This window comes from Lynx rufus, unplaced genomic scaffold (genome assembly GCF_022079265.1).
Source record: "Lynx rufus isolate CCGP_SWC_20201006 ecotype Redwood Valley unplaced genomic scaffold, mLynRuf1.p SCAF_14, whole genome shotgun sequence".
Classification (NCBI taxonomy): Eukaryota; Metazoa; Chordata; class Mammalia; order Carnivora; family Felidae; genus Lynx; species Lynx rufus.
The window spans coordinates 43,624,123-43,651,026 of NW_025814828.1; the positions used below are offsets into that span (position 1 = coordinate 43,624,123).

Here is a 26,904-nt window from a genome sequence, read left to right on the forward strand (position 1 = left end):
AGTTTCAAACAGAGAGGGAAGCAAACCATAAGAGACTCTTGAATACAGAGAACAAACAGGGTTGATGGGGGTGAGCGGGGGATGGGGGAAATGGGTGATGGGCATTTAGTAGGGCACTTTTTGGGATGAGCACTGACTGTTGTATGTAAGCGATGAATCATGGGAATCTACCCCCAAAACCAAGAGCACACTGCATACATACAATGTATGTTACTTAACTTGACAATAAATTATGTTAAGTAAATAAGTAAATTAATAACCATTTAAAAAATTAAAAAAAAAGAAAATCAACAAAGAAACAATAGTTTTAAATGACACACTGGACCAGATAGACTTAACAGATATAGTCAGAACATTTCATCTTAAAGCAGCAGAATACATATTCTTTTTGAGTACACATGGACTATTCTCAAGATTACATCACTTACTGGGTCACAAACCAGATTGCAACAAGTACAAAAACATTGAGATCATACCATACATGTTTTCAGACCACAATGCTATTAATATTGAAGTCATCTACTAGAAAAAAAATTGGAAAGACCACAAATACATGGAAATTAAAGGATATCCTACTAAAGATTGAATGGGTTAACCAGGAAATCACAGAAGAAATAAAAAAAGTACATGGAAGCAAATGAAAATGAAAACATGACAGACCAAAACCTTTGGGATGCAGCAAAGGCGGTCCTAAAAAGGGAAGTATATTGCAGTACAGGCCTACCTCAAGAAGCAAGAAAAGTCCCAAATATACAACGTAACCTTACACTTTAATGAGCTACAAAAGGAACAGCAAATAAAGCCAAAAGTCAGTAGAAGAAGGGAAATAATAAAGATTAGAGCAGAAATAAACCATATAGAAAAAAAAACACACACAGTAGAACAGATCAATGAAACTAAGATCTGGTTCATTGAAAGAATTAACAAAATTGATAACTCTCTAGCCAGAATTATCAAAAGGAAAAAGATAAATGACACAGATAAAATCATGAATGAAAGAGGAGAGATCAAAGCTAACATCACAGAAATACAAACAATTAAAAGAGAATATTAGGGAAAATTATATGCCAACAATTTGGGCAATCTGGAAGAAATGAAAAAACTCCTAGAAACATACAAACTATCAAAACAGAAACAGAAAGATATAGAAAATATGAGCAGACCCCTGTCCAGCAAAGAAATTGAATCATTAATAAAAAAAAAAATCTCCCAACAAACAAAAGTCCTGGGCCTGATGGCTTCCAAGGGGAATTTTACCAGGAATACTACTTGGCAATGAGAAAGAATGAAATCTGGCCATTTGCAGCAACGTGGATGGAACTGGACGGTATTATGCTAACTGAAACAGGCCAGGCAGAGAAAGACAGATACCATATGTTTTCACTCATATGTGGATCTTGAGAAACTTAACAGAAGACCATGGGGGGGGGGAGAGGGAGGGGGGGAAAAGTTACAGAGAGGGAGGGAGGCAAACCATAAGGGACTCTTAAGGACTGAGAGCAAACTAAGTGTAGATGGGGGGTGGGAGAGAGGGGAAAGTGGGTGATGGGCAGGGATGATGGCACTTGTTGGGATAAGCACTGGGTGTTTTATGGAAACCAATTTGACAATAAATTATATTTTTAAAAAAGTTAATACGTTCTTCTCAAACTGTTCCAAAAAACAGAAATTGAAGGAAACTTCCAAGCTCATTCTATAAGGTTAGCATTACCTTGATTCCAAGACCTTGATTCCAGACAAAGACCTCACTAAAAAGGGGAATTACAGGCCAATATCCCTGATGAACATAGATGCAAAAATTCTCAATAAGATACTAGCAAATCAAATCCAACAGTACATTAAAAGAATGATTCACCATGATCAAGTGGGATTTATTCCTGAAATGCAGGGGTGGTTCAATATTTGCAAATAAATCAACATGATACACCACATTAATAAATAAAAGAAAGGATAACAACCATATGATCCTCTCAATAGATGCATTAAAAGCATGTGACAAAGTACAGCATTCATTCTTGATAAAAAAAAACTCTCAACAAAGTAGGTATAGATGCAACATACCTCAACATCATAAAGGCCATATACAAAAGACCTATAACTAATATCATACTCAATAGGAAAAACTGACAGCTTTTCCTCTATGGTCAAGAACAAGACAGGGATGTTCACTTTTATCATTATTATTTAACATTGTAGTGGAAGTCTTAGCTTCAGCAATCAGGCAAAAAAAAAAAAAAGAAATAAAAGGCATCCAATTAGGCAAGGAAGAAGTCAAATTTTCACTATTTGTAGACGATATGATACTCCATGTAGAAAACCTGAAAGGGGGAACCTGGTGGCTCCATCAGTTAAGTGTCCAACTCTTCGTTTTGACTCAGGTCATGATCTCACAGTTTGTAAGATCCAGCCCTGAACTGGGTTCAGTGCTGACAGCGTGGAGCCTACTTGGGATTCTCTCTCCTCTCTCTAGCCCCTCTCTCCACTCATGCTCTCTCTCTTTCTCAAAAGAAATAATAAATAAATTTTTTTGAAAAGAAAAGGAAACCTGAAAGACTCCATCAAAAATTTGCTAGAACGAATACTTGAATTTAGCAAAGTTTCAGGATATAAAATCAACATATAGAAGTCTGTTTCATTTCTATACCCCAATAATGAAGCGGAAAAAAAAAGAAATCAAGGAATTGATCCCATTTACACTTACACCAAAAACCATAAGATACCTAGGAATAACCTTAACCAAAGAGGTAAAAGATCTGTACTCTAAAAACTATAGAACAGTTATGAAAGAAATTGAAGAGGACACAAAGAAATGGGAAAATATTCCATGCTCATGGATTGGAAGAACAAACATTGTTAAAATGTCTATACTCCCTAAAGCAATCTACACATTTAATGCAATCCCTATCAAAATACCACCAGCATTTTTCACAAAACTAGAAAAAACAATCTAAAATTTGTATGGAACCACAAAAGACCCCGAATAGCCACAGAAATCCTGAAAAAGAAAAGCAAAGTGGGAGGCATCATGATTCCAGACTTCAGGCTATATTTTAAAGCTGTAGTCATCAAGACAGTATGGTATGGGCAAAACACAGACACATAGATCAATGGAACAGAATAGAAAAGCCAGACACGAACCCATAAGTATACGGTCAACTAATTTTCCACAAAGTAGGAAAGAATATCCAATGAAAAAAAATGACATTCTTTTCAACAAATGATGTTGGGAAAACTGGACAGGAACATGCAAAAGAATGAAACTGGACTACTTTCTTACACCATACCAAAAATGAATTCAAAATGGATTAAATACCTAAATGTGAGATAGGAAACCACCAAAATCTAAGAGAAGAGCACAGGCAGCAACTCTTTGACCTTGGTTAGAGCAAGTTCTTACTAAACAAGAGAAACAAAACCAAAAAGAAACTATTGGAACTTCATCAAAATAAAAAGCTGCACAGTGAAGGAAATAATCAACAAAACTAAAAGGCAACCTATGGAATGGGAGAAGATATTTGCAAATGACATATCTGAAAAGGATTAATATACAAAATGTGTAAGAACTTATCAAACTCAACACTCAAAAAACAAATAACCCAGTTAAGAAATGGGCAGAAGACATAGACAATTTTCCAAAGAAGACACCCAGATTGCCAACAGACACATGAAAAGATGCTCCGCATCACTCATCATAAGGGAAATACAAATCAAAAGCATGATGAGATACCACCACACATCTGTCAGAATGGCTAAAATCAACAACACAAGTAACAACAGGTGTTGGTGAGGATGCTGAGAAAGAGGAACACTTTTGCACTGTTGGTGGGAATGCAAACTGGTGCAGCCACTCTGGAGAACAGTATGAAGGTTCCTCAAAATGTTAAAAATAGAACTACCCTACAACCCAGCAATTGCACTAATAGGTATTTACCCAAAGACTACAAAAATACAGATTCAAAGAAGGTATATGCCCCCTGATATTTATAGCAGCATTATCAACAGTAGCCAAACTATTGAAAGTGTGCAAGCGTCCATAGAGTGATGATATAATATATATATAAGTTCCCTATATATATAATATATATTATATATATATATAATGGAATATTATTTAGCCATCAAAGATAATGAAATCTTGCTATTTTCAATGATGTGGATGGACCTAGAGGGTATTATGCTAACCAAAATAAGCTAATCAAAGAAAGACAAATACTATATGATTTCACTCGTGTAGAATTTACGAAACAATACAGATGAGCATGTGGGAAGGGAAAAAAAAAGAGAGAGGGAAATAAATCCTAAGAGACTTTTAACTACAGAGAACAAATTGAGAGTTGATTGAGGGAGGTGAGGGGGGGAATGGGCTAAATAGGTGATGGGAATTAAGGTGGGCACTCATTATGATGAACACTGGGTGTTATATGTAAGTGATGAATCACTAAATTCTTCTCCTGAAATCAATATTACACTATATGTTAACTAACTAGAATTTAAGTAAAAATTTGGGGAAAAATAAAAAATAAAAAAGTGTACTGTTTAGTTTCCATATATACATGAATTTGCCCATTTTATTGCTGTTATTTATCTCATTCCATTATGGTCAGAAGAGATACTTGGAGTGATTTCTATTTTCTTTTTTTTTAAATTGAGAGACAGAGTGTGTGGAAGTGAGTGGGAAAGGGGCAGAGGGAGGGAGGGAGAGAGAGAGAGAGAGAGAGAGAAGAATCTTAAGCAGTTTCCACACCCAGCATGGACCCCTATGCGGGGCTCAATCTTACAACTGTAAGATGATGACCTAAGCTGAAATCAAGAGTCGTTTAACCGACAGCCACCCAGATGCCCCTGATTTCTATTTTCTTAAACTTGTTAAGACTTGTTTTGTGACATAATTTGTTACTATCCTGGAGAATGTTCCATGCACCCTTGAGAAAAATGTGTCTTGCTGCTGTTGGGTGAAAATTTCTGTATATGTCAGGTCCATTGGGTCAATAGTGTTATACAAGTCAACTGTTTATTAATTTTCTGTCTTCAGGCTTTATACATTATTGTAAGTACAGTATTGAAGTTCCCTATAATTATTGTATTGATGTCAATTTCTGCTTTCAGATCTGTCATTATTTGCTTCATCTATTTAGGTACTCTGATGCTGGGTACATATATTTTTATAACTGTATTTTTCTGTTGAATTGACCCTTTTATCATTATATAATGCCCTTCTTTGTCTCTAGAAACAGTTTCAGACTTAAAGTACAGTTTGTCTGATATAAGCATATAAGTATATCATATAGGCATATGCTATAAGTACCTCTGCTTTCTTTTGATTGCCGTTTGCATGAAATATATTTTTTAGTCCGTTCCCTTTCAGCCCATAATTTCTTCAATTCTAAAGTGAGTCTTGTAGACAGTGTTATTTCTGGATCTTATTTTTTTTTTTTTTTTGCATTCAGGTACTCCATGTCTTTTTTAAGTTTTAATTTAAATTCCAGTTAGTTAATATACAGATTAATATTAGTTTAAGAAGTACAGGTCAGTAATTCAACACTTCCATACAGCATTCAGGTCTCATCACAAGTGCACTCTTTAATCCCCATCACCTATTTAGCCCATCACCCCCATCCACCTCCCCTCTGGTAATGATTAGTTTGTTCTCTTTAGTTAGGAATGTGTTTCTTAGTTTCTCTCTCTCTCTTTTTCCCCTATGCTCATTTGTTTTGTTTCTGAAATTCTACATATAAGTGAGATCATATGGTATTTTTCTTTCTTTGACTGACCTATGGGGAAAACTGCACTGTTGATGGGAATGAAAAATGGTGCAGCCACTCTGGAAACCAGTATGGCAGTTGCTTGAAAGCTTAAAAATAGAAGTACCCTATGATCTAGCGATTGCACTTCTAGGTATTTACCTAAAGGATACAAAAATTACAGATTCAAAGGGGTACATGCACCCCATGTTTATAGTAGCATTATCTACAATAGCCAAAATTTTAAAACAGCCCGAGTGTGTGTCAACTAATGAATGGATATACATACACACACACACACACACACACACACACACACACAATGGAATATTACTCAGCCATAGAAAAAAATGAAATCTTGCAATTTGCAATGACATGGTGGAGCTAGAGAATATTACAGTCCATATCTTTTGATTGATGACTTTAATCTATTTACATTTAAAGTAATTGTTGGTGAAGACTATTACCACTCTGATATTTGTTTTATATATGTATTTCAGTTGTTTTGACTCTGTTTTCTTTTCTTGTCTTTTTTTATTGTTTGATGATTATTTTTTTGCAGAGATTTGTTTTGGTTTTCTTCTCTATCTTTTATGTATCTATCATAGGTGTTTTTCGGGGGGAGGCAGCTCAAGACTTGTATAAAATATCTCATAGTTATAACATTCTATTTTAAGTTGTTAACAATTTAGCATCAATAGCACACAAAAATATTACACTGTTACTCCCCCCACCAAACACATATACTTTGTGTTCTTATAGAGAGAGTTTGCTTATTTTTATGTTATGTATGTATCCATTAACAAATTTTTACCTACTAACTTTTATTTTAAGGTTATAAGAAATTTATCCACTACATAAATTAACACATTAATTGCCACTGTTATATTGATCCTTCTACAGATATATATTTTCATTGACTTGTGAGATTTATGCTTTCATAAGCATTCATATTGTTTAGTGTGTTTTTATTTCAATTTGAAGAACTCCTCTAAGCATTTCTTGTACCCATCTTTAAGGCAGGTCTAGTGGTGACAAACTCCCTCAGTTTTTGTTTGGGAAAGACTTTACCTCTCCTTCATTTGAAAGGATAATTTTACCAGGTATAGTATTCTTGTATGTAAGTTTTTTTTTTCTTTCAGCACTTTGATTACATCATCTCACTCTTTCCTGGTGGGGAAGATATATATTGAAAAAAACTGCTTATAGTCCTATTAGGGCTCCCTTATATGTAATAGGTTACTTTTCTCTTGCTGCCTTCAAAATTCTCTTTGTTCTTGACTTTTAACAATTTGATTATGTCTTGGTGTAGTCTTCTTTGTGAAGAGATCTTGTGTGAAGTCTTTTGAGCAGCAATGGAGCTGGAGTCCAGGATGTGCGTACGGCTGCAGGAGTGGAGGTTGTGATTCTGGTTGTGGGGGGGATCAAGATGCAAGATGCATGAACTTGTATTTCCAACTTTCTCCCAAGATTTGGGGAGTTTTCAACCATTATTTCTTTAAATAGCTTTCTGCCCCTTTCTCTTTTTTTCTTGGATTCCCATAATGCATATATTTGTTTGCTTTTATCCATGCTTTTTCATTATTTTTTTCTCTTCTGAGTGGTTTCAAATGACCTGTTTGCAGATTCTTTCTTTTGCTTGATCAAGTCTGCTGTTAAAGCTCCTTGCTTCATTTTTTCATTTCATTTATTGTATTATTCAGCTCAAAAATTTGGCTCTTTTTTAATGATTTCTTTTGTTGAGGTTCTCATTTTGTTCATGTATTATTTTCCTGGTTTCACTGAATGATCCATCTGTGCTCTCTTGGAGCTCACTGAACTTCCTTAAAACAATTACTTTGACTTCTCTTTCAGGAAATTCATAGATCTTTATTTCTTTGATGTCAATTACCAGAAAACTATTGTTAATTCTTTGGTTGTGCTCTGTTTTCTTGTTTGTTTGTTGTTTTTTTTTTTTTTTTTTGTATTTCTGGTACCATTGCATTGATGTCTGCACATTTGATGGAGCAGTCACCTCTTTCAGACTTTACAGATTCTCTTTGGGGATAAAGACTTATCTATAGGTGGGTGTAAGGATATCAATTTGGGTTGGATATGGCGGCTCTGGTTTCAAGGTGTGCAGCAGCAGTTCCTGCTTTAGGAAGGGCACAGCAGCAAAGTTTCAGTGGAGCTCCATCAGCTGAGGCCAGTGTTGGTCAAGGCTGTGGGATTCCACAATGGTGGTAAGAGCTGTTGTGCTCCTTGGTGGTGAAGGCTCCTTGGTTATCCTGTTCTCCTTTTTCTCCACAAAGGAAGTCATTGCCAAGAAGATCCCTATTATTGTTGAGTTCAGTGTGTGGGCACACACGTGTCTGTAGGTGCCTGAATCAGGGTCACAAACACATTTGCCGTGGCAATGGTGTTGATGTCTGGGCTGTGGGCACCTGCAGAGTGGCCATGGCACTGGGGTTGGAGTTCAGGGTCATCCAGAAAAACTGGTATTATGGACTGGGGCGTAGGTGTATTTATCATGATGCCCTGGTGTGTGTGGCATGGATATGTGCTGAGCAGCCATGGAGCTGGAGTCCAGGATGTGCATACGGCTGCAGGAGTGGAGGTTGTGATTCTGGTTGTGGGGGGATCAAGATGCAGTGTTGGCAGCTTAGTGGGGTGCATGCAGTGGCACTTCCCCAGTGTAGGCACAGTGGTAGCAGCTTTTTCAGGGACATTAATGCAATAGCTCTCTTGGGGAGCATCACAGCAGCATGGGCTCCAGGTAACTGATTGTTTTAGCATCAATAAAGTCTGTAGAGCATCTCCATGGTAGAAGTTGCATGTGTCCACAGCATTGATGAGGACTGTTGGAATCCTCCTGCTCTCCTTTTCCCTTATGTGGAAGTCAGACTAAGGGGATTCTTTTTGGCCCCAAGCTCTGCCAGACTGGAGGCTGGGGCAATGCATGTAAATGACTAGCTATGCTTTTCTACATGGTCATTCTGTCTCTGTGCTCCATAGAGTTTCTACAGCTTCTTTATTGTATTCTGGAGCTCTTTCAGAGCTATTCTAGCTAGGATGTACCTCTTTATTTGTTGTTCTTGATGTTTTTGTGGGAGAGAGGATGAGCATTGGGACCTCCTAATCCACAATCTTTCTGATGTCACTATGAAAAATTAATTTTTTATACAACATTCTCAGAAGCAGTTCCTTAAATAGTTTGCTTTAAATGCTTCTAGTAACAGGAAGGTTTCTACCACAAGGGGCAGCAGATGCCATTCTTGTAGCACAAACTGAAATGTTAGAAAGTTATTCTACTAGGCCAAAGACTAGAAAAACGTTCTAACATTTAGACCTTTAACAACTGAATGGACTCTTTTGTAAGAATCTTAGTTCCCCATCTTTGGAAGCATTCAAATAAAGGCTGCATGACTTGATCTAAAGATGCTTTAAAATCTAGAATCTGGAGTCTAGATGACTCTTAAGGTCCATTCCCATTCCCATAGTCAATGGGTCCATGACAAGTCATTAGAAAAAGCTAACCTTTTAATCTAGTCTTTTAAGTAATTGCTTATTTCTAATTTTCTCCTTTCTATTCTTTCTTAAGTCTCCCAGACTCAAACCTTTTATCTGCCTATCACTTTTCTCTCTGCTTTGCCTCTTTCATACATTTAGATTTTCCCCACTTCCATCTCAGCATCTACAATTTGTCTTCCCTTTGTATCTTCATTCTGGGGCTTAACTTTGTCTTGTCTGCATTAATCTATAGCTTCATCTATGATCTTCTGTCCTCTGGTCTTTCCTTCATCTAATCCAGCTTGTACTTCTAAAATATCCTTTTGATAAACTCTCTTCTCTTTCCAATCCGTCTTTAAACTGAACTTTGATCATATTGCAACTCTTCCCTACTCTTTATTCTGGCACTGATAATCCTCTACAATCAACTTCAGGCAACCTCTCCAGACACTTCTTAAACTCACTTTCCCAAACTCTTCTGGTTAAATGGAGTCCCCCTTTTACTCTGTTACAAAAAGTTTCTGTTTTTCTGTTACTCACCTTTTGCTTATACCAATTCCCCTGTTTAGGACTTACCCTTACCCCTAGTTCCCTGTCACCAATAAAACCCCATTCATCTTTCAAGGTCAGTCTTAAATCTATCCTCTATTATCTCAGGAAACTTCAGCCCATACTTATCTCTTTCTCTCCTGAACTCTTATACTACTTTACTGTCTGTTTCATTCTTCTGGCAATCAATCATGCACTGTCTTGTAACATCTCTGAAAACTATTATTTATCATGAGTACTGTCATTTAACTGTTTCTTTTGTGTATCTTGTCTTCCCAACTACCTAAAACGCTCACTGTGGCTGGGAGCCAGTCACACCTTTTCTTTTTTTTTTTTATTTTTTTTAACGTTTTATTTATTTTTGAGACAGAGAGAGAGAGAGAGCATGAACGGGGGAGGGGCAGAGAGAGAGGGAGACACCGAATCGGAAACAGGCTCCAGGCTCTGAGCCATTAGCCCAGAGCCCGATGCGGGGCTCGAACCCACGGACCGCGAGATCGTGACCTGAGCTGAAGTCGGAGGCCCAACCGACTGAGCCACCCAGGCGCCCCAACACACCTTTTTGATCCTCTATGGAACAGAACTGAGCACCTACTAAGGGCATATTCCTTAATGTGTACTGACTATTTTGTAGTAAGTTATCTAATTACTTTATACTGACTTTAATAGACCACTAAGTCTATAATTAATCTTCTTCACCCTATATCAGGCATTGCTGGTGACAGAGACTAAAAGAGACCATTAGAGATAAGGTACATATGGGAGAAAGCATATTTGACTTTTTAAGCCTCATGCAAGATGAATTGCTAAGATGCTCATGATGAGACATTTCACTATCAGCTAAAAGTGTTCCTTAATAGATTTAGGTCCCTGGAGCAGCTTCACAGAAGTTGTGATTGCAACCTGAAACTCACAATTCTTCCAAGAGAGTAAACAGGTATATTATTTTTTTTCCTTTCTGGTTTGTGCTTGGTAGTCAATACCTAGATGTTTAATTCAACTAAATCAGGAATAGCACATCAATGCTCTGATGGCTTTCTCTAGAAGCATTTGCATTTCTAGACTAATAAGTAAAATTATACTATATAACCTTTTATGCCAAATTGAAAGTGTGTATTTCATGAGAAATGCTACAGTTTGGATAGAGATAAACCACGGGAAGGAAAGGGATTGACCCACAGGGATGATGATGGAAGAGGAGCATGCAAATCACAACTTTTTGTGGCTACCACTAATTCTATGCCATAGTGGGCTCAATTGGAGTGGAGGGGGAGGAATGGGATGAAATCCTCTATTAGGAAAGGAAGAAGAAAATAACAAAGGAGTAAAACAATGAGAGTATTTAATATAAAGACCATCATCAGATTCTAATCAAGAATCTCTCAATTATGCATAGACAATGTGAGCCTGGGAGAGGCCTTACAGATATGTGGAGAGATACCTAGGCCCAAGTTCAGTCAACTTATCATGTACTAATAGCCATGTGTAGCAATGAAAATAAGTGTTTAAGAGCCAGAGGAGTCATAGGGAAATGAGGACACATGGTTTTCTCCATGGCATTATTTTTACTTATAAAACCCATTATTACCATTGGTCCATCCCAAATGCCCATAACAATCCTCTATCTTTCGCTAGTTAATTAAAATATCAGCTTCTTTTGCTTTAGGATGAACTATGTATCATTCTCTTTCTAAACCCTGGCTCTGAGATTACCCTCAGATTCATTTATTCATTGAAAAAATATTTATTGAGCCTCTACTATGTGCCACACACTGATACAAGGAAACAAATGACAAAAATCCCTCCCCTTTTGAAACTTCTAACTATTGTAGGTCTTCAGAGGAGTGGAACGAGGGCATAGCCCAGAGTTTGAATGGTATACCATTTGTTGCAGGGAGCAGTGGCCAGAGGTTTGGTATTAATAATAAGAAGAATTCTGCTAATCTTTGGAGAGGACTGCTCCTTGCTCTTCCTCCTACATTAGCATAGGGTTTAAGGACATAGGTTTTAGAATCACACAGCCTGGGTCCAAATCCTGCCTTTTCTACTGAATAGTTATTTCATCTTTGTCTATTTTTTTCTCTTTTGTGAGCCTGAGTTTCATTAGCTGTTATTGTAGTCACTCAGCAGACCCAGGTCAAAACTGCTGATTACAACTTTGCTAACATAAGAACATCAAGGTTAGCTGCTCACATACATCTTGAATGACTCATCCATCGGGCATATAGTGACATCTACATATCAAATGGATATGTAAAGAGGAAGGCACTTGTTGGGATGAGCATTGGGTGTTGTATGTAAGCCAATTTGACAATAAATTATATTCATTAAAAAAAGAGGTATCTAAACCACATACTTACCATGGTTTGAGTCTAAGTTAATTATTCCTATTTATAAATAGTTCTAAACAAGTTTCCTAATGATATCCATTTATAATTCCTGACCAGATGGTCTCTCTACTTCCATTTTCTATTTCCCTTTTTGAAAGGTGGCTTAACTAATACAACCAATTAAACATTTACTTCTGAGAGTTGTGTGAGTTCTCTACTATTTTTCTTACCTTGCGAATTTCTCCCTGTTGAACGGTTTTTATGACATTGATCCATTCTTCCATGTCTTTCCGGTTGGGTGCAGCCAGGGTAACTTTTCGTTGTGGTGTGATCACCTAAACAAAAAGTCACATTATTAGCACTTCACATTCTACAAGTTTGCCCCCAAACAGAGCCTGTGAACTCTCTAAGGAACTAGGCAGGACTATCAACCACAACCCAAGCCACTTCTTAAATGTAAGACAAATTCGGGGCGCCTGGGTGGCGCAGTCGGTTAAGCGTCCGACTTCAGCCAGGTCACGATCTCGCGGTCCGTGAGTTCGAGCCCCGCGTCAGGCTCTGGGCTGATGGCTCGGAGCCTGGAGCCTGTTTCCGGTTCTGTGTCTCCCTCTCTCTCTGCCCCTCCCCCGTTCATGCTCTGTATCTCTCTGTCCCAAAAATAAATAAACGTTGAAAAAAAAATTAAAAAAAAAATGTAAGACAAATTCTCAGATACCTACCCTAAATAATAATAATGGTAATAGTAATAAATAACACTTTAATGGCACTTACTATGTGCCAGTTACTGTTCTATTACACTTTATGTATACTATTTATTTCAATCTTCATTAAAACTCCATGATATGGGCATTATTTTTCTCATTTCATAGTCAGGAAAGCTAAGGCAAAGAAAGTTTAATGACTTGCTTAGGGCCACCTAGTAGTTAGAAAGCTGACCTAGAATTAAAATCTAGATTCTTTGGCTCCAGAATATATACTCTTAAGTACTAAGCCATGCACCATCTATTACTCCAGAGAGGTTGCCTGAAAATCCTACTCACTGATGCTCTATCTACTTAAAAAATGGTAAAAATGGTATACGCTTCAGCAGGGTGTACCTCTTTCTGTTTGAGGAGAAAGTAAAAAGAGTGAGGAATCTAAAAATCCAGTTTCTCTCTTGCTTATGGTCAAGCCAACCTGAAGAGAATTTTACCATTATGTCTCTTAATCCTGGTTGGTGTAAGAACCCCAGCAGGAATAATGAGAAAGCTATGCTGAGGGTCTAACAGGGGTAGACCATAGTCAGGACTTGTTTTTTTGCCAGAAGGTAGGAGGGACACAGATGGCTATAGCATCAGTGATTGCTTCAGTAACCCTACTTGTCTTTAATACAAACCTACCAAATCTTGGAACTAGTGCTCACAATACCAACAAGCAATTGTTTTTTCTCCTTTTGCATGTAGCACAGCATGATTCTGTGATAGATGGGAATAGAATCTAGTGGGAACTGTGATGATGCCACTCATTTGGTCCAAACCCACTCTTGTGTGGGGCTGATGAACAGTGCCTCTGTGTTTTAATTAGGCTAAGGGACATCCTAGTCCTTGGGATTTCTTTGTAGAATAAAAACGAAAAACATTAGCCTGTATGCTCATCACCCAAAGGTTGAGCTTTTTGGGACTGGGCCAACAGAACTCTTAACTTTACCCTAGGTCAGTGTGATGTAATGAGAGAAATGATAGTAGGGTCTCCCTCTTATAGCCTATTGCTTTCCTTTCAAAAGATTATGAAGTGTGGCCCAGCGATAGAAGTAGAGGTATTGGGCCTGTAGCTCTTTAGTCTGCTAAGTACTGCTCTCCTGAAGGGGAACCCCAGTCTCCATAACCCATCACTGAGGCTGGAAGAAGACAGTTCTGGGAGGAGGTGGGTAGGAGAATTCCTGGGCCAATGGGCTTGCTATTTTTCAGTGAGATTTCTGGTCTGGATTCACTTGAATAAGCAAAGACTTATGACATTTCAGCAGTGCCAAACCCTTGAATGCATCCATAGAAAATCCTCTGCTTTCTTTGAGGTGCTCTTATCAGTAATCTCAGCACAAGGTAGTTTTCACTTTGGATTTAGGTTATTATCTATCAGATCAAAGGAGAGAGCGTCATGTAGTTTGATTTTCCTGATATGTTATACAACATATTAGCGGTCTCTTGAAAGCCTCTCAATGATCCTCTTCTAAATCACCTTCACCAGGAGGATTGATTTTTTTCATAATAGTCACTTCCCCACCACCCAGAAGTCAGTTCAGATTTATACCAGGCTGGTATTAGAGAATAGGGACATCACTTTTCCCCCCTATCAGTGGCTGGTAGAAAATATTTACATGAATAATTTTCAGCACTCATTTGCAATGCTTACTTTAAGTGGATTCCCATATACACTTTAGGATCAAAGGAGACTTGGGAAACCTGAACTCCAAAGAGGCAACACATGGGTATGGCAACCCCTTTTCCCAGCTAGCTCACGCCTCTACCCATTGAGTCATTTCCAATGTTACTTACACAAAAGCTATGGAAAAGATTTCTACAGCTGCTTTCTGCCAAGGCGACCTGAGACAGATCAATTGTTTCAAAACGTGCAAACTAGGAAGATATAAGAGGGAGAAGGAAAAGAATCATCTGGTTAATAATGTCAACAGACACTAAAAGGTAAACACACACACACACACACACACAAATAGGCATTTTTAGCAGCCATGAACCAATCATATCTCTGGCTTCAGTGCTGGGATTTATTTAGCATCATGATTTTTTGTTGACATATCATGTGACAAACAAAAACCAAACCAAACTAAAGCAAAACACAACACTTCCTAAAACTCTTATGTGGATTTACAGGAAGGCTTAGGTGGTTCAGAATTATTCAAAACTAAGGGTTTATGCTGGAGAAGATAAATGGATATGGTTTAACTAAGGGCCTAGTGGAGCAGATAGAAGTTATTAGTTCCTATTTTATCAGCTGGCAACCTCTGACTTTGTTACTAGTCCTATCCAGTTTGAGGCCTGCATCTCCTTATAAACTGGTTCTAATAGGTAACATCCAGCCAGCAGCAAGGATAGCAGCACTAGGAATACAGATAGGGCTGGCTTCACTGGTATGCATCTTGTGCATTCATACAGGGCACCATGTTCAGCAGGGCCCTGCACTTGGTTTAATGTTCTGCTATTGCAATCTTGACATTTTTAATAATTTTATCCTTGAGTGTGTATTTTGTAAATGAAGTCCAGTGGGACAATGGCTTATGGACATGAGCAGGGGAGATATGCACAATCTGCATGTCCACCCCATGCCTTGTCACTCCATTTGCATTCATGATGCCCATGAGCATACAATTCCAGTGGACTCATGATGTGTAAGAGTTCAGTAAGACTCAAAGCAAATATAAGGTAAGCATGCTGTACCTATGATTGAGGACGTAAGGGAACTGTTAGCCCTGAGAGTCCACAATTTCTGTAGAGACCAGGACTTGCTTCAAATACAGAAAAAGGCAATAGTGTTCTAAGAAACATGAACAACCAAGGAACCCTATTGTGTTCTTTCTTACTTATGTTACTTCCCTGTTTTAGCCAATAATTTATGTTGAAAATGATAACATTGAAGGAAAGAAAGATAGGGTAGCCCATAGTTCCTTTTCCTTTTAGTCAGGGCATTGGTAGAATGTGTAAATATCAAGATGTGAAATAAAAACAGTTGAGCTGGTTTTGTATACTGTTAAGAACAAAATATATATGTGTGTGTATGAGCTACTAAATACAACTTATATAATTTTTGTGGTTTTTCATATGAATTAAATGCTTTTATATTTGTTTTTATAACTGACATTGTACAATGTGCAGATGAATGGCAAAAATACTCATAATTTAACATTTTATTTTTTCTTCACTTAGAATGACATTGAACAACAAATAAAAGATGCCATGACAAATCATTGCATTATATTTTTGTATCTTTAATGACATTTTTTCCTTGATTTTTAAATAAGGGGCCCTGCATTTTCATTTTGTACGAAGACCCACAAATTATGTAGTTGGTTCTGAGTGTAGAAGCTAACTGAGGAATCTGTAAAAGGGAAGGGAAAGAGGAAGGGGAAAGGAAAGAACAGTATCCCCCCATTTGGCCCAAAAGAACAAGTTAAAAGAAAAATAGATTTCAACTTCTACCTTGATATTTGCCAACATGTCTTTACCTATTAGCCTATTTCTCCACACAAACATTTCCTGAAATCCCCACCCATTAACCCAAATGACAAAATTCTATAGATATTCTATAGAATAAATATTCTATATATTCTCTTACGGCGGGATGGTGTGCAAAACAGAGTCTTTGTCCTCGAACCAGAAAATATCTAAGCTTCCATCTCTTGAAGGAATTACAGTTCTTCAACAGAGGTCCTTCCTTCAGTATTTTCTGAAAAATAGAAGCATAAGGTTGAGTAGTTAGATGAATTTGCAAGACCATATAATTTGTCCTCTCAGTTAAGAATATCAGACATCTGGAAGGCTCTATCTCTGTCACATATCTGAGGAATGGCCTGAGGGACAGACAAAAATACAAGGAAATTAGTTCAGTCTGAAAAGGAATTGGTTATCTTTGGATATCACATTAAGATTATATAGGCTCTAAGTTCCTTGAGATATATGGCCCAAGAACCATGGAGAACATCTCCACTGGTGGTCAGGGATAGGGATGAGCGACATGAACACAAAAATAAGAACATTCCTGGGCACCTGGGTGGCTCAGTCGGTTGAGTACCTGACTCTTGGTTTTGGCTCAGGTCATGATCTCAGAATTCATAGGTTCGAGTCCTGTGTCAGGCTCTGCACTGACAGCATGGAGCCTGCTTGGGATTCTCTGTCTCCCTCCCTCTCTCTGTCCCTCCCTCCACTTACTCTCTATCTCTCTCTCACACACACACACAAAATAAATAAGTCGGGGCACCTGGGTGGCTCAGTTGGTTGAATGTCCAACTTCGGCTCAGATCATGATCTCACAGCTCAGGTCATGATCTCACAGTTCGTGAGTTTCAGCCCCGCATTGAGCTCTGTACTGACCACTCAGAGCCTGGAGCTTGCTTCAGATTCTGTGTCTCCCTCTCTCTCTGCTCCTCCCCCACTTGCGCTCTGTCTCTACCTCTCAAAAATAAATAAACATTAAAAATTAAAAAAAAAATAAGTAAACTTAAAAAAAATTAAAAAAAAAGAAATTCCTAGGACAGAACAATTAATAGGCAAAAAGGCAGATTTTCTTGGAAGTCTTCACATTGTAACTCTATACTGTTCTATCAGCTTTAGAACGTTTCTTTTAGAATATTAAGCTGGATCATATCCCTTCCCTGCTCACAAAACTCCAATAGTTTCCTAAAATTTTAAGAACTAAACCCAAAGTATTTATCATGAATTCAAAGGATTCATGATCTGGTAAGAAAGGACAAAAAGGCACCAAAAAGGAAGTACCTTCTGATTATTTTCTTTATGTACTTCAAGTCTGGTCACTGCTTTTTCACTTCTTTATTTAACAGACGGACTCTAACCAAGCATTGAGTCTATTTACCATTTTTACCTCAAGAGAGTTTAGAGTTACATTTATGGGATACGAACCAACATACAAGTTTGCCATTTGGGAGAAGTATTCACATCCACCAAGCTGGAACCAAACCCATACTGAATGGACAAAGAGCCAGACTTAGTTTAAGTCACCAAATCAAGGCTCTACCATGAACTCCATCCATAATCTAAATTAGAATTCACCACTGAGTGGTTGTGTAAGTGTTTTGTTTGGCCCACCTAGTGTTTTTGTTTTTGTTTTTGTTTGTTTTTTAATTACTTTATGTATTTATTTATGTATTTATTTATTTATTATTTGAGAGAGAGACCATGGGGGAGAAGGGCAGAGGGGGAGAGAGAAAATCTTAAGCAGACTCCATGCTCAGTGTAGAGTCTAACACTCTACAAGGTTGTGGGGCTCAATCCCACAACCTTGGGATCATGACCTGAGCTGAAATCAAGAGTCGGATGGTTAGCCGACTGAGCCACCCAGGTGCCCCAGTTGATAATATTTAAAATGCAGAATATTTCATATAAAAATTAAGGTTTCCTATTTCTTAAAAAACCCCAGAACATCTGGTAACAGTGTGGACCTATATTCTTACATAGCAACAATCTGGTGGAACAGAGTAGCAGCTGCTCCCTTCAGATTGGGGTGTCTGACTCCAGCAGGCATTTGAGTTTGGGACCCTGATCTAAGCAATACTTTGCTACTCCCATTCTCCCAAATATACACACATCTATTACACTCTCTGTCCAATTCTTTAAGCTACAAGGTAGTACTAGTAGAGAGAACCTCTGTCAATTATAAAATAAGTTCATGAGCAAAGTTTACCTGAATCCTCTTGATAACTTATGAGAGTTTCAAGATTATTGTAATACTTTCGAGATGCTTACAAAAGAATGGTGCCAAGGAGGCAAGACAAAGAGAACAACAAGATGTTGTGGGAAGGGGAAATGTGTCAGGGAGTGGGAGAAATTATATTTAAATTGTTGACACTGAATCATCAATTGAGAAAACAACTCTTCTCTTTTTTTAATGTTCATTTATCTTCCAGAAAAAGAGCACAACTCTTCTAAGCATTGAAATTACACCATTCTTTCCTTTCTCTGGTCTGGTGGCCTATGGTATATACACTCTCAATGATGGTATTTAATTTTTTCTATCCTAACTTTCTCACCTCCATGCCATATATTCTTCCACACTAAGTCTTCATGATACCTAAGCAGTCATATTTGTCTCCTTCTATTAAAGACTTAAGCTCAAAATTTTAACTGCTTCAACCACTGAATCCATGCCCATTATTTCTGCCTATTTCCCAAGTTATTCTACTCTGTTGAATACTAAGTGCTCCTTGTACTGTTCTTATTTTGTCATATACAGTGCCCTTTGTAATGGCTCATTTTATAGTTTTTGGATGGATATTTTTCCCTTCCCTCCATTTTCAGTTTAAAGCTTCCCTTAACTTCTTTTTTTTTTATATATGAAATTTATTGACAAATTGGTTTCCATACAACACCCAGTGCTCATCCCAAAAGGTGCCCTCCTCAATACCCATCACCCACCCTCCCCTCCCTCCCACCCCTCATCAACCCTCAGTTTGTTCTCAGTTTTTTTTTGTAATAATTTTATTTTATTTTATTTTTATTTTATTTTATTTTTTTATTTTTTTTATATATGAAATTTATTGACAAATTGGTTTCCATACAACACCCAGTGCTCATCCCAAAAGGTGCCCTCCTCAATACCCATCACCCACCCTCCCCTCCCTCCCACCCCCCATCAACCCTCAGTTTGTTCTCAGTTTTTTTTTTTTTTTAATTTTTTTTTTCAACGTTTATTTATTTTTTGGGGGACAGAGAGAGACAGAGCATGAACGGGGGAGGGGCAGAGAGAGAGGGAGACACAGAATCGGAAACAGGCTCCAGGCTCTGAGCCATGAGCCCAGAGCCCGACGCGGGGCTCGAACTCCCGGACCGCGAGATCGTGACCTGGCTGAAGTCGGACGCTTAACCGACTGCGCCACCCAGGCGCCCCTGTTCTCAGTTTTTAACAGTCTCTTATGCTTTGGCTCTCTCCCACTCTAACCTCTTTTTTTTTTTTTTCCTTCCCCTCCCCCATGGGTTCCTGTTAAGTTTCTCAGGATCCACATAAGAGTGAAAACATATGGTATCTGTCTTTCTCTGTATGGCTTATTTCACTTAGCATCACACTCTCCAGTTCCCTTAACTTCTTTAAAGCCACCCTTAACATCAACATTCCTCTTACTGCTCTGCCATGCCTAATTCTCTTTTCTTCCTGTTCCTTTGGAGGGCGGGGGGGGGGGGCGCATGATGGGATGAGGTAGTAATGAGAAATGAGAATCTTCCAGAAGATTCCCAGAACTCTGGCCTTTCTGGCCTTCAGAAAATTCTCAGACCCTGGTGATTTGAAACACTGAAATAAGTAGAATTCATCCTCTTCTCTCCAGCTGCTTCCTTCCATCAACCCTTAGTAATGATCAGTCTTTAATTTCACTTCCTGGTACTTAAGAAATGTTCTCTTTTCTTCTCTTACCTGTGCCTTCCTAATTAATGACATCCTGGTATCCATCCAAGGACACAGTGAACCAATTAATTAATTAATCTATTAATATGAGGACACAGCAAGTCATCAAAACCTTCAGTTCTCATTTCATGAACCTAGCATTTGTCATAGTCAAGAAAAAGGAAAAAAAAGACTTTGTGGTGCATATATCATTGGATAGAATGCTTCATTCATATTTTATGAGCTCCTCCTATGGACTCCACCTTTGGGTAGGCTCTTTGCAGTAGCTGAAGGCACATTCCCCATCTCAAAGATGAGGATAGTGGGAGTGGAGGAGGAGAGACTGATATTTCATGTAGAGAAACTCAAAGGTATGTGAAATCAGAGAATTATTTAAAAGAGCCTTGGAGGCTTCATGCTTATTGCTCTAAATTTTTACCTTCTTGTTCAAATGAGGTGTTCCACCAAGACAGTGGCTGTCTACTCATATATCCTGTCATTGGGCACACCAGCCAAATCACAATGATCTCCTCTTTGTCCCATAATATTAAACAGGTCACTTTGAATGCACTAGCTTTAAGTATATGGCTATCTACTCAATGCCCATAGGAGGTTGGTGGTAACAAAAGGCTCATCAAGACCTAGCAGGGGAATTGGAGAGACCAAGATAAGTTGCTACTAAGTTCTAAGTGATCGTTAATGATTGAATGCTGACCAGTGTTACAAGCTTATTACATTTTTCAAGACAAGCTGGCCATCTAGGCTATAATTTGTGTGAATTTTTATAATATTGAAATGCTAGCAACTAATTAAATTTTTTAAAAAAATTGTGAGTGCCAAACAAAACATGTATGCAGGCCAAAGTCTACGCATAGGAACCAGTTTGTAATTTCTGAACTATAACTATTGTCACTTTCTCTAGAGGACAAAGTGAATGAATTGGTGGGTATTTCTTTTTTTTAAATTTTTTAAAATGTTTATTTATTTTTGAGAAAGAGAGAGACAGGGCATGAGTCAGGGAGGGTCAAAGAGAGAGGGAGACACAGGATCTGAAGCAGTCTCCAGGCTCTTAGCTGTCAGCCCAGAGACCAATACAGGGTTCGAACTCATGAACCATGAGATCATGACCTGAGCTGAAGTTGGACATTCAACTGACAGAGCCACCCAGGTGCCCCAAGTGGTGGGTATTTCTAGTGTCAGAGGAGATCGCAACGTATGGGTTCTGAGTTTGTGTATGAGGATTCTCTCCATATGAGATATATATTACCATGTTAGGAGCAGGTAAATGTTGATGTGATTTATGTATAATAGGGAGGAAGGTTAGAAGGTCATAAAAGAGTTTAAGTTCTAAACACAGACTCTATATCATCAACTCTGAACTTCTACAAATATCCAAATCTGGGTAGAAGAAGGTAATGTTCCTATAGTTCCTTTCCTTTTCAACTCTGTTCCTTTTTGGGAGAAACTTACCTACTAACCCAATCCTTATTTTTAAATAAACCTCTCTTTATTTAAAAACTCAATAAGTGGCTCCTGGAAGCCAGTTTGAACAAGTAGAAGCTAAAAATCACTCAGTCAATGGGTAGTCTCAAGTCAATAAAATATGTGCATGCAAACAAACTTTTACCTGCTCAAGTCCACTAAACCTAACAAGGATGTGACACAAAAATTAGAAGACACACACACACACACACACACACACACACCCTGCAAAGGGAAGCTTTGGAAGAAGAGCCCTTGTCTATCCCATGAGAGGATTTGCACAGTGTTTCCAAGTTCCTGGCTGCCTACAGATAATATCATCTCATTGCCCTTCACCACAACCATGCAGTGTTATCTCTAATTTCCAGAAAGTAAATCCGGGGCTTGGACATTTTCTGTTGCTTTGCTTGAGGAACCACAATTACAAAATGCTGGAGGGCTCTATGCTCTTTCCACTACTCTGTCCATGACAAGCAAACTGGGAGAGACTGATTAATTAGTACATGCAACACAGAGTGAACATACTACCCTCCAAACTTCATCCTGAAAGACAAGGCCATAGATATTTAAGAATTAAAACTTGTTCTGAGAATAGCTCTGAATACTCAATACTAAAACTGTTAATGAGCTTCCCTCCAAGAGGCAAATGGTAATCCATGGGGGGCAAGAGGTAGTTCTCCTGTTTTTTTAAAGTAAACGTAGGATTGACTAGAAGAGTAATGAGAATTCATATATATGCAGCATTTTCAGTTGATAAAGTCCTTCTACTTTTGTTATTGAATCCTTTCAGAAGTCCTCTGAAGTAGGTAGTGAAAGCATCTAACTCAGTTCTGCCCTTTGAAAGATAACCTGAACTTCAGTTTAAGTGGCTTGTCCATATATTTTTGTTTCTAAGACATTATCAAGATATTTGAACATTTTCCTCTCAAATAAGATTGCCAATGCTTATTTTGCATTTCTGAGATTTTGCAGTGTCTTGAGGCTAAAATATTTGTCAGAAGAATGCATCTCTAATGTTATTATGAAAGGCAATGAAGAACAGGATTCTAAATGGGAAATTGTTCTTGGTGGCCACCTTTACAGGCACACAGCTGTTTCATAAAATGGAGCACACCTGTAATCCTTTTGGTCCAAGCTGCCACACTTCTGTGGCAATTTTTTTTATGCTTCAGTTAGAAAGAAGTTAGGAAGAGTCATAGGATCCTTGTGCATACTGAAATGTCATGTGACCCACCTAATGCTTCTCAAACCAGGACATACTACAGGCGAGCCTCCTAGTCCTTCCTGCCAGTTCTGACACTAAAACCCAAATTACACTGCAGTGTCTACTCTTAAACTCTCAAGGTTGGCTCTTTTGTAGTGGGAGTGTGTGTTGAGTTCAATTACCAAAGAGATTGATCAGCTTCACTCAAATCCAAGAATGCAGGACTTATCAAGGCATAGGTAGTTCAGGTTCACACAAAATGTCTTTCCCTAAACTATGACAGCATTTTCAGAGATAGTCAGAGCTTTGGAAAGCTCTGTTTCAGTTTCCTTTTGGATCCTCTTTGATAAGCCAATCTCTGTTATTCCCAGAAACTCTGGCATCCTGGCACAGATGATCTCTCTCCCTGATGCTCTACAACTCAGCATGTACAAATTAATTGCCAGCAGTGAGGGTAAGCATTTCCCTTGCCCCATATTTATTAAATATCTTCTATAAAATATCTCAACAGGGTCTAAAAAGCAGCCCAATTTCCTATATATAATTAATACCTGCCTGCTGCTTAACTGGGAAAGGGCAAGTACAGCTGTTGCTGTGACCTTTTCCTATGCTCCTCCCAAATCCCCCAAACTATCTGCTATGTATGTTTTCTGTGGTTTAGTGTTTTTTTTTTTGATGGATGAGGCTTTGTTTTTTTTTACTCTTTTCTAGCAAAACGAGCCTGTATTACATACCCAAATTGAATTCCACCCCCAGCCAATCAAAGAGTAGGCAAGCATCATGACATGCACCAATACCTGTTATTAGCTGGCTGCTCTTCTGTTTTACTTTCTCATGCTGCTTTTCAGAGTGAGGTGGATCAAGCTGGGGGATGAGTAGCTTATCACTCTTCAAGTGAGAACTGGACTCCCACTATGAGCACAGCTGGGGAAGCCAGCTTTATGCCTATGGCTCCTTCAGTCTAAAAACCTGGAACATCTCTTTGCTTTGGGGGTGGAGGTGATGGGAAGAAAGCCATTTCCCAAAATGGCCTGCCAAAGTTGATTCAGAGCAATAGTGTTTGATTTGGTTAAAATGCAACTCTGGGTGCTTCAAGCTTTAAAAAAGGCCAGACCTGCTGTTTCACTGAAAGCTTTACATTCCCCAGGGTCCTGTTGACATGGCAGGAGTCAGACAGACTGGCTCCAGCACTGACTAGCTGTGTGACCTTGGGAAAATCACTTAACCTCTCTGAGACTCAATTTCCTTGTCTTGTTAGATGAGGATATCTCACAAGGCATGTACCTGTGACTCTGTAAGTGTGAGTCCCTTATGGATTGTGTAAGCAGGGGCTTGTGCTACAGTTCCACTCATCCCACTATTAGGAGCTTCTCCTTTGGCACTAGCAAGCCTGGCTGACCAAGGGCTACAGTAGAAGAATGAGAAGGTGACCAATTGTCCCAGTTTTCCTAGGACTTTCAGTGCTAAAACCATGAGAGTCATGGGAAAACCGAGATCTGTTGGTCACCCTAACACTGAGGAGCTAGAGTTTTCTACTGCTCAGGTCTACAAGGACTATAGCTGCAAATCACTCCCACTACTTCCTGTGCTAAGGAAGAATTATAGACAATCATCCATGTCCCTGTTCTCTATTAGTGAAATAAAATAAATTTGAGAACAATGCTCCTTTTTTTCTGAATAGGCAAAAACTTTAAGCAGTTTCTCACATATAATTCAAAATATATTTTATACACATGCACAAACATATACACATATTATGTTGCCTTCACATAAATCATAGCATTCTATGCACAGTTTTGTTTCTTACTTTTGATGCTTAATTTATCATGGAGTCCTTTCAGTATTGGTACATACTGAGCTGCCTCATTTCTTTTTACAACTGCATAGCATTCCACTGTATGGATGTAATGTGATTTATTTAAACAGTCCCCTATTGATGGACAGTGATTTAAAATCTTATTCTATTACAAACAATGCTGCTGTGACTTTCTGCATATATATATATATATATATATATATATATGTGTGTGTGTGTGTGTGTGTGTCATTTTGCACTGGTATGATATATTGATAAGATAAATATCAAGGGTTGGTAACTTTAAAACTAGTCTACTGGGACCATAAAGCCTAAACACATATATCTTCTCAGATCTCTGCTCTCCCTTTCCTTTTTCTCTTATTGGAGTTTCCTAGGAAGGGTAAGGACAACTAATTGCTTGGGGGTTGGATAGGAGGTGAGAAATTTGGATCTAGGCTGACAAAGTGCAGAAAACTGTAACCTGGCTCTCAATAATTGCCCTGGGACCGGCAGCAGCCAGGAAGGGGGAAGAGCTCAGCTGAGTCTTCCCAGACCTACACACAGATTTGAATACTTGTTTTGCTGTGTTGAACTGAGCAGACTTGAACACGCTATTTCACTGCTATAAGTTACCACTAGTAACTTGGCTTAAGGTGGGGATATGAAGGTGGGGTCTTTGTAGTTCAAAGTTTGTGCTCATGTCACAAAACTGCTTTTTAATTGTCAGAGCTAACCTTGACCTTACCAATGACTAATTTTCTCCCTCCTCACACTGTTAGAGATCATGAAAATAAGGCCCTAAGAGGGACCATATTTACCTAAGTCAAACAGCAAATTAGTGGTAAGACTAGCCAGGACTGGGCTTCAGGCCATTCTGTTTTAGTGGTGTGGGGAATCCTCTTTGACTCTTTAGTGGGAGTGAAGGTTCCCTATAACCACAGCCATTGAGTTTGTTCTGTATTGGCAGTGCTTCCTGGAACATGTGTATAATTTTGGGGGCTCTAGGATAGCATGTAAAGGGATTTGAGGAGACCAGCAGGAATATAGTTTGACTCCATGGGTTGAATCAAGAGGAAGGGCTGGGTCAGAGCTTTGGAAGTTTGAGAGAAAAGTGGCTTATGGTAAGGCTTCCTACAGAAGGTTGGCCTTCCTCTGCAAATGCAGGGAAGGCTAAAGGCGTCAAATAGAGGAAAGAGGATTGTTTTTGAGCCTTGGGAGAACCAAAAGTTTAGAAGCAGAAAATTCAGTGAAAGGAATGGTGTAAGTGGGAGCTTAGTGGAAGGCTCCTGTTGCTAAAGCACAGTTGCTAACAGTTAGAAAAGCAAGTTCTGTGGTCATACAAGGTCCCTAAAGGAAAGATATCAGGGAATTTTGGATGCTGTTCTTCAAGTTAACCAAGATCACAGAGACTGGGGCACCAATTATCTTATCTAGTGCCACCAACTTACAAAGAATGACAAAGGATGCCTGCTTCCAACTGCCTCCTTCCCCACTCTTTTGCCTGACCATCAGCTACCAAGGATGGATAGGTTCTTCTGTGGGTATTTCTTCTTGGGGACACTCCCCCTACTGCTTCCAGCTCTGAGATCCCACCACCAAGCCACATGCTATCCTCACCACCTCCTATGAGACCACTGGCTCCTGTTCTGACTCTGGTGATGTCCTCATTGAAGCAGCCAAGGCAGCAAATTCTTCTCTAAGTTTCTCTTCAAACATCCCACTCCAAAAGAAGAGAGTTGTTTTTGGCTGACAAATGCCACTATTAGCCCTTGATTTACATGCATTATCTCATTTAATGCCCACAGTAACAACCCTCTAAGGGAGATGGAGAAGTTGAGGCTTAAAGAGTTTAAGTGACTATTTCCAAGTCATACAGAGTAGCAGAGCTGGGGTTGAAACCCATGTTTGTTTGACTCTACTGCCTGTCCCCTCTGAATACCAAGCATCTACAAGATGGTCACCACGTTCTGACTTGGGTGTCAGGTATAACCTGGGGATCACTTCAGTCCACTTCTTTCTTCTCCCAGTGGCCACTATTTCACCCAATAGAAAAAGCCATGGACTGGTAATGTCTGAAGATTTCCTACTAGTTTAGCTGGAGTAGACCATATACTGCAAATGATTCACACATGGGAAGGAAAAAAAAATCACAGTCCTTTGGAGAGGTGCCTGAGATGTCATAATCCCAAATTTTCCATAATTTTATACTTT

General features: G+C 38.7%; 1 protein-coding gene across 1 annotated transcript in view; it reads right to left on the bottom strand.

Moving 5' to 3' along the window:
• DGKK (diacylglycerol kinase kappa) overlaps window positions 1–26,904 on the bottom strand; it is a 177,177-nt gene that overhangs the window by 100,806 nt on the left and 49,467 nt on the right. The window contains exons 2-4 of the mRNA XM_047075727.1: window positions 16,436–16,546; window positions 14,641–14,721; window positions 12,340–12,444 (exon numbers count right to left, since the gene is read on the bottom strand). Of these exons, the coding sequence (XP_046931683.1) occupies window positions 12,340–12,444; window positions 14,641–14,721; window positions 16,436–16,546 (297 nt within the window). The remainder of the gene's footprint in view (window positions 1–12,339; window positions 12,445–14,640; window positions 14,722–16,435; window positions 16,547–26,904) is intronic.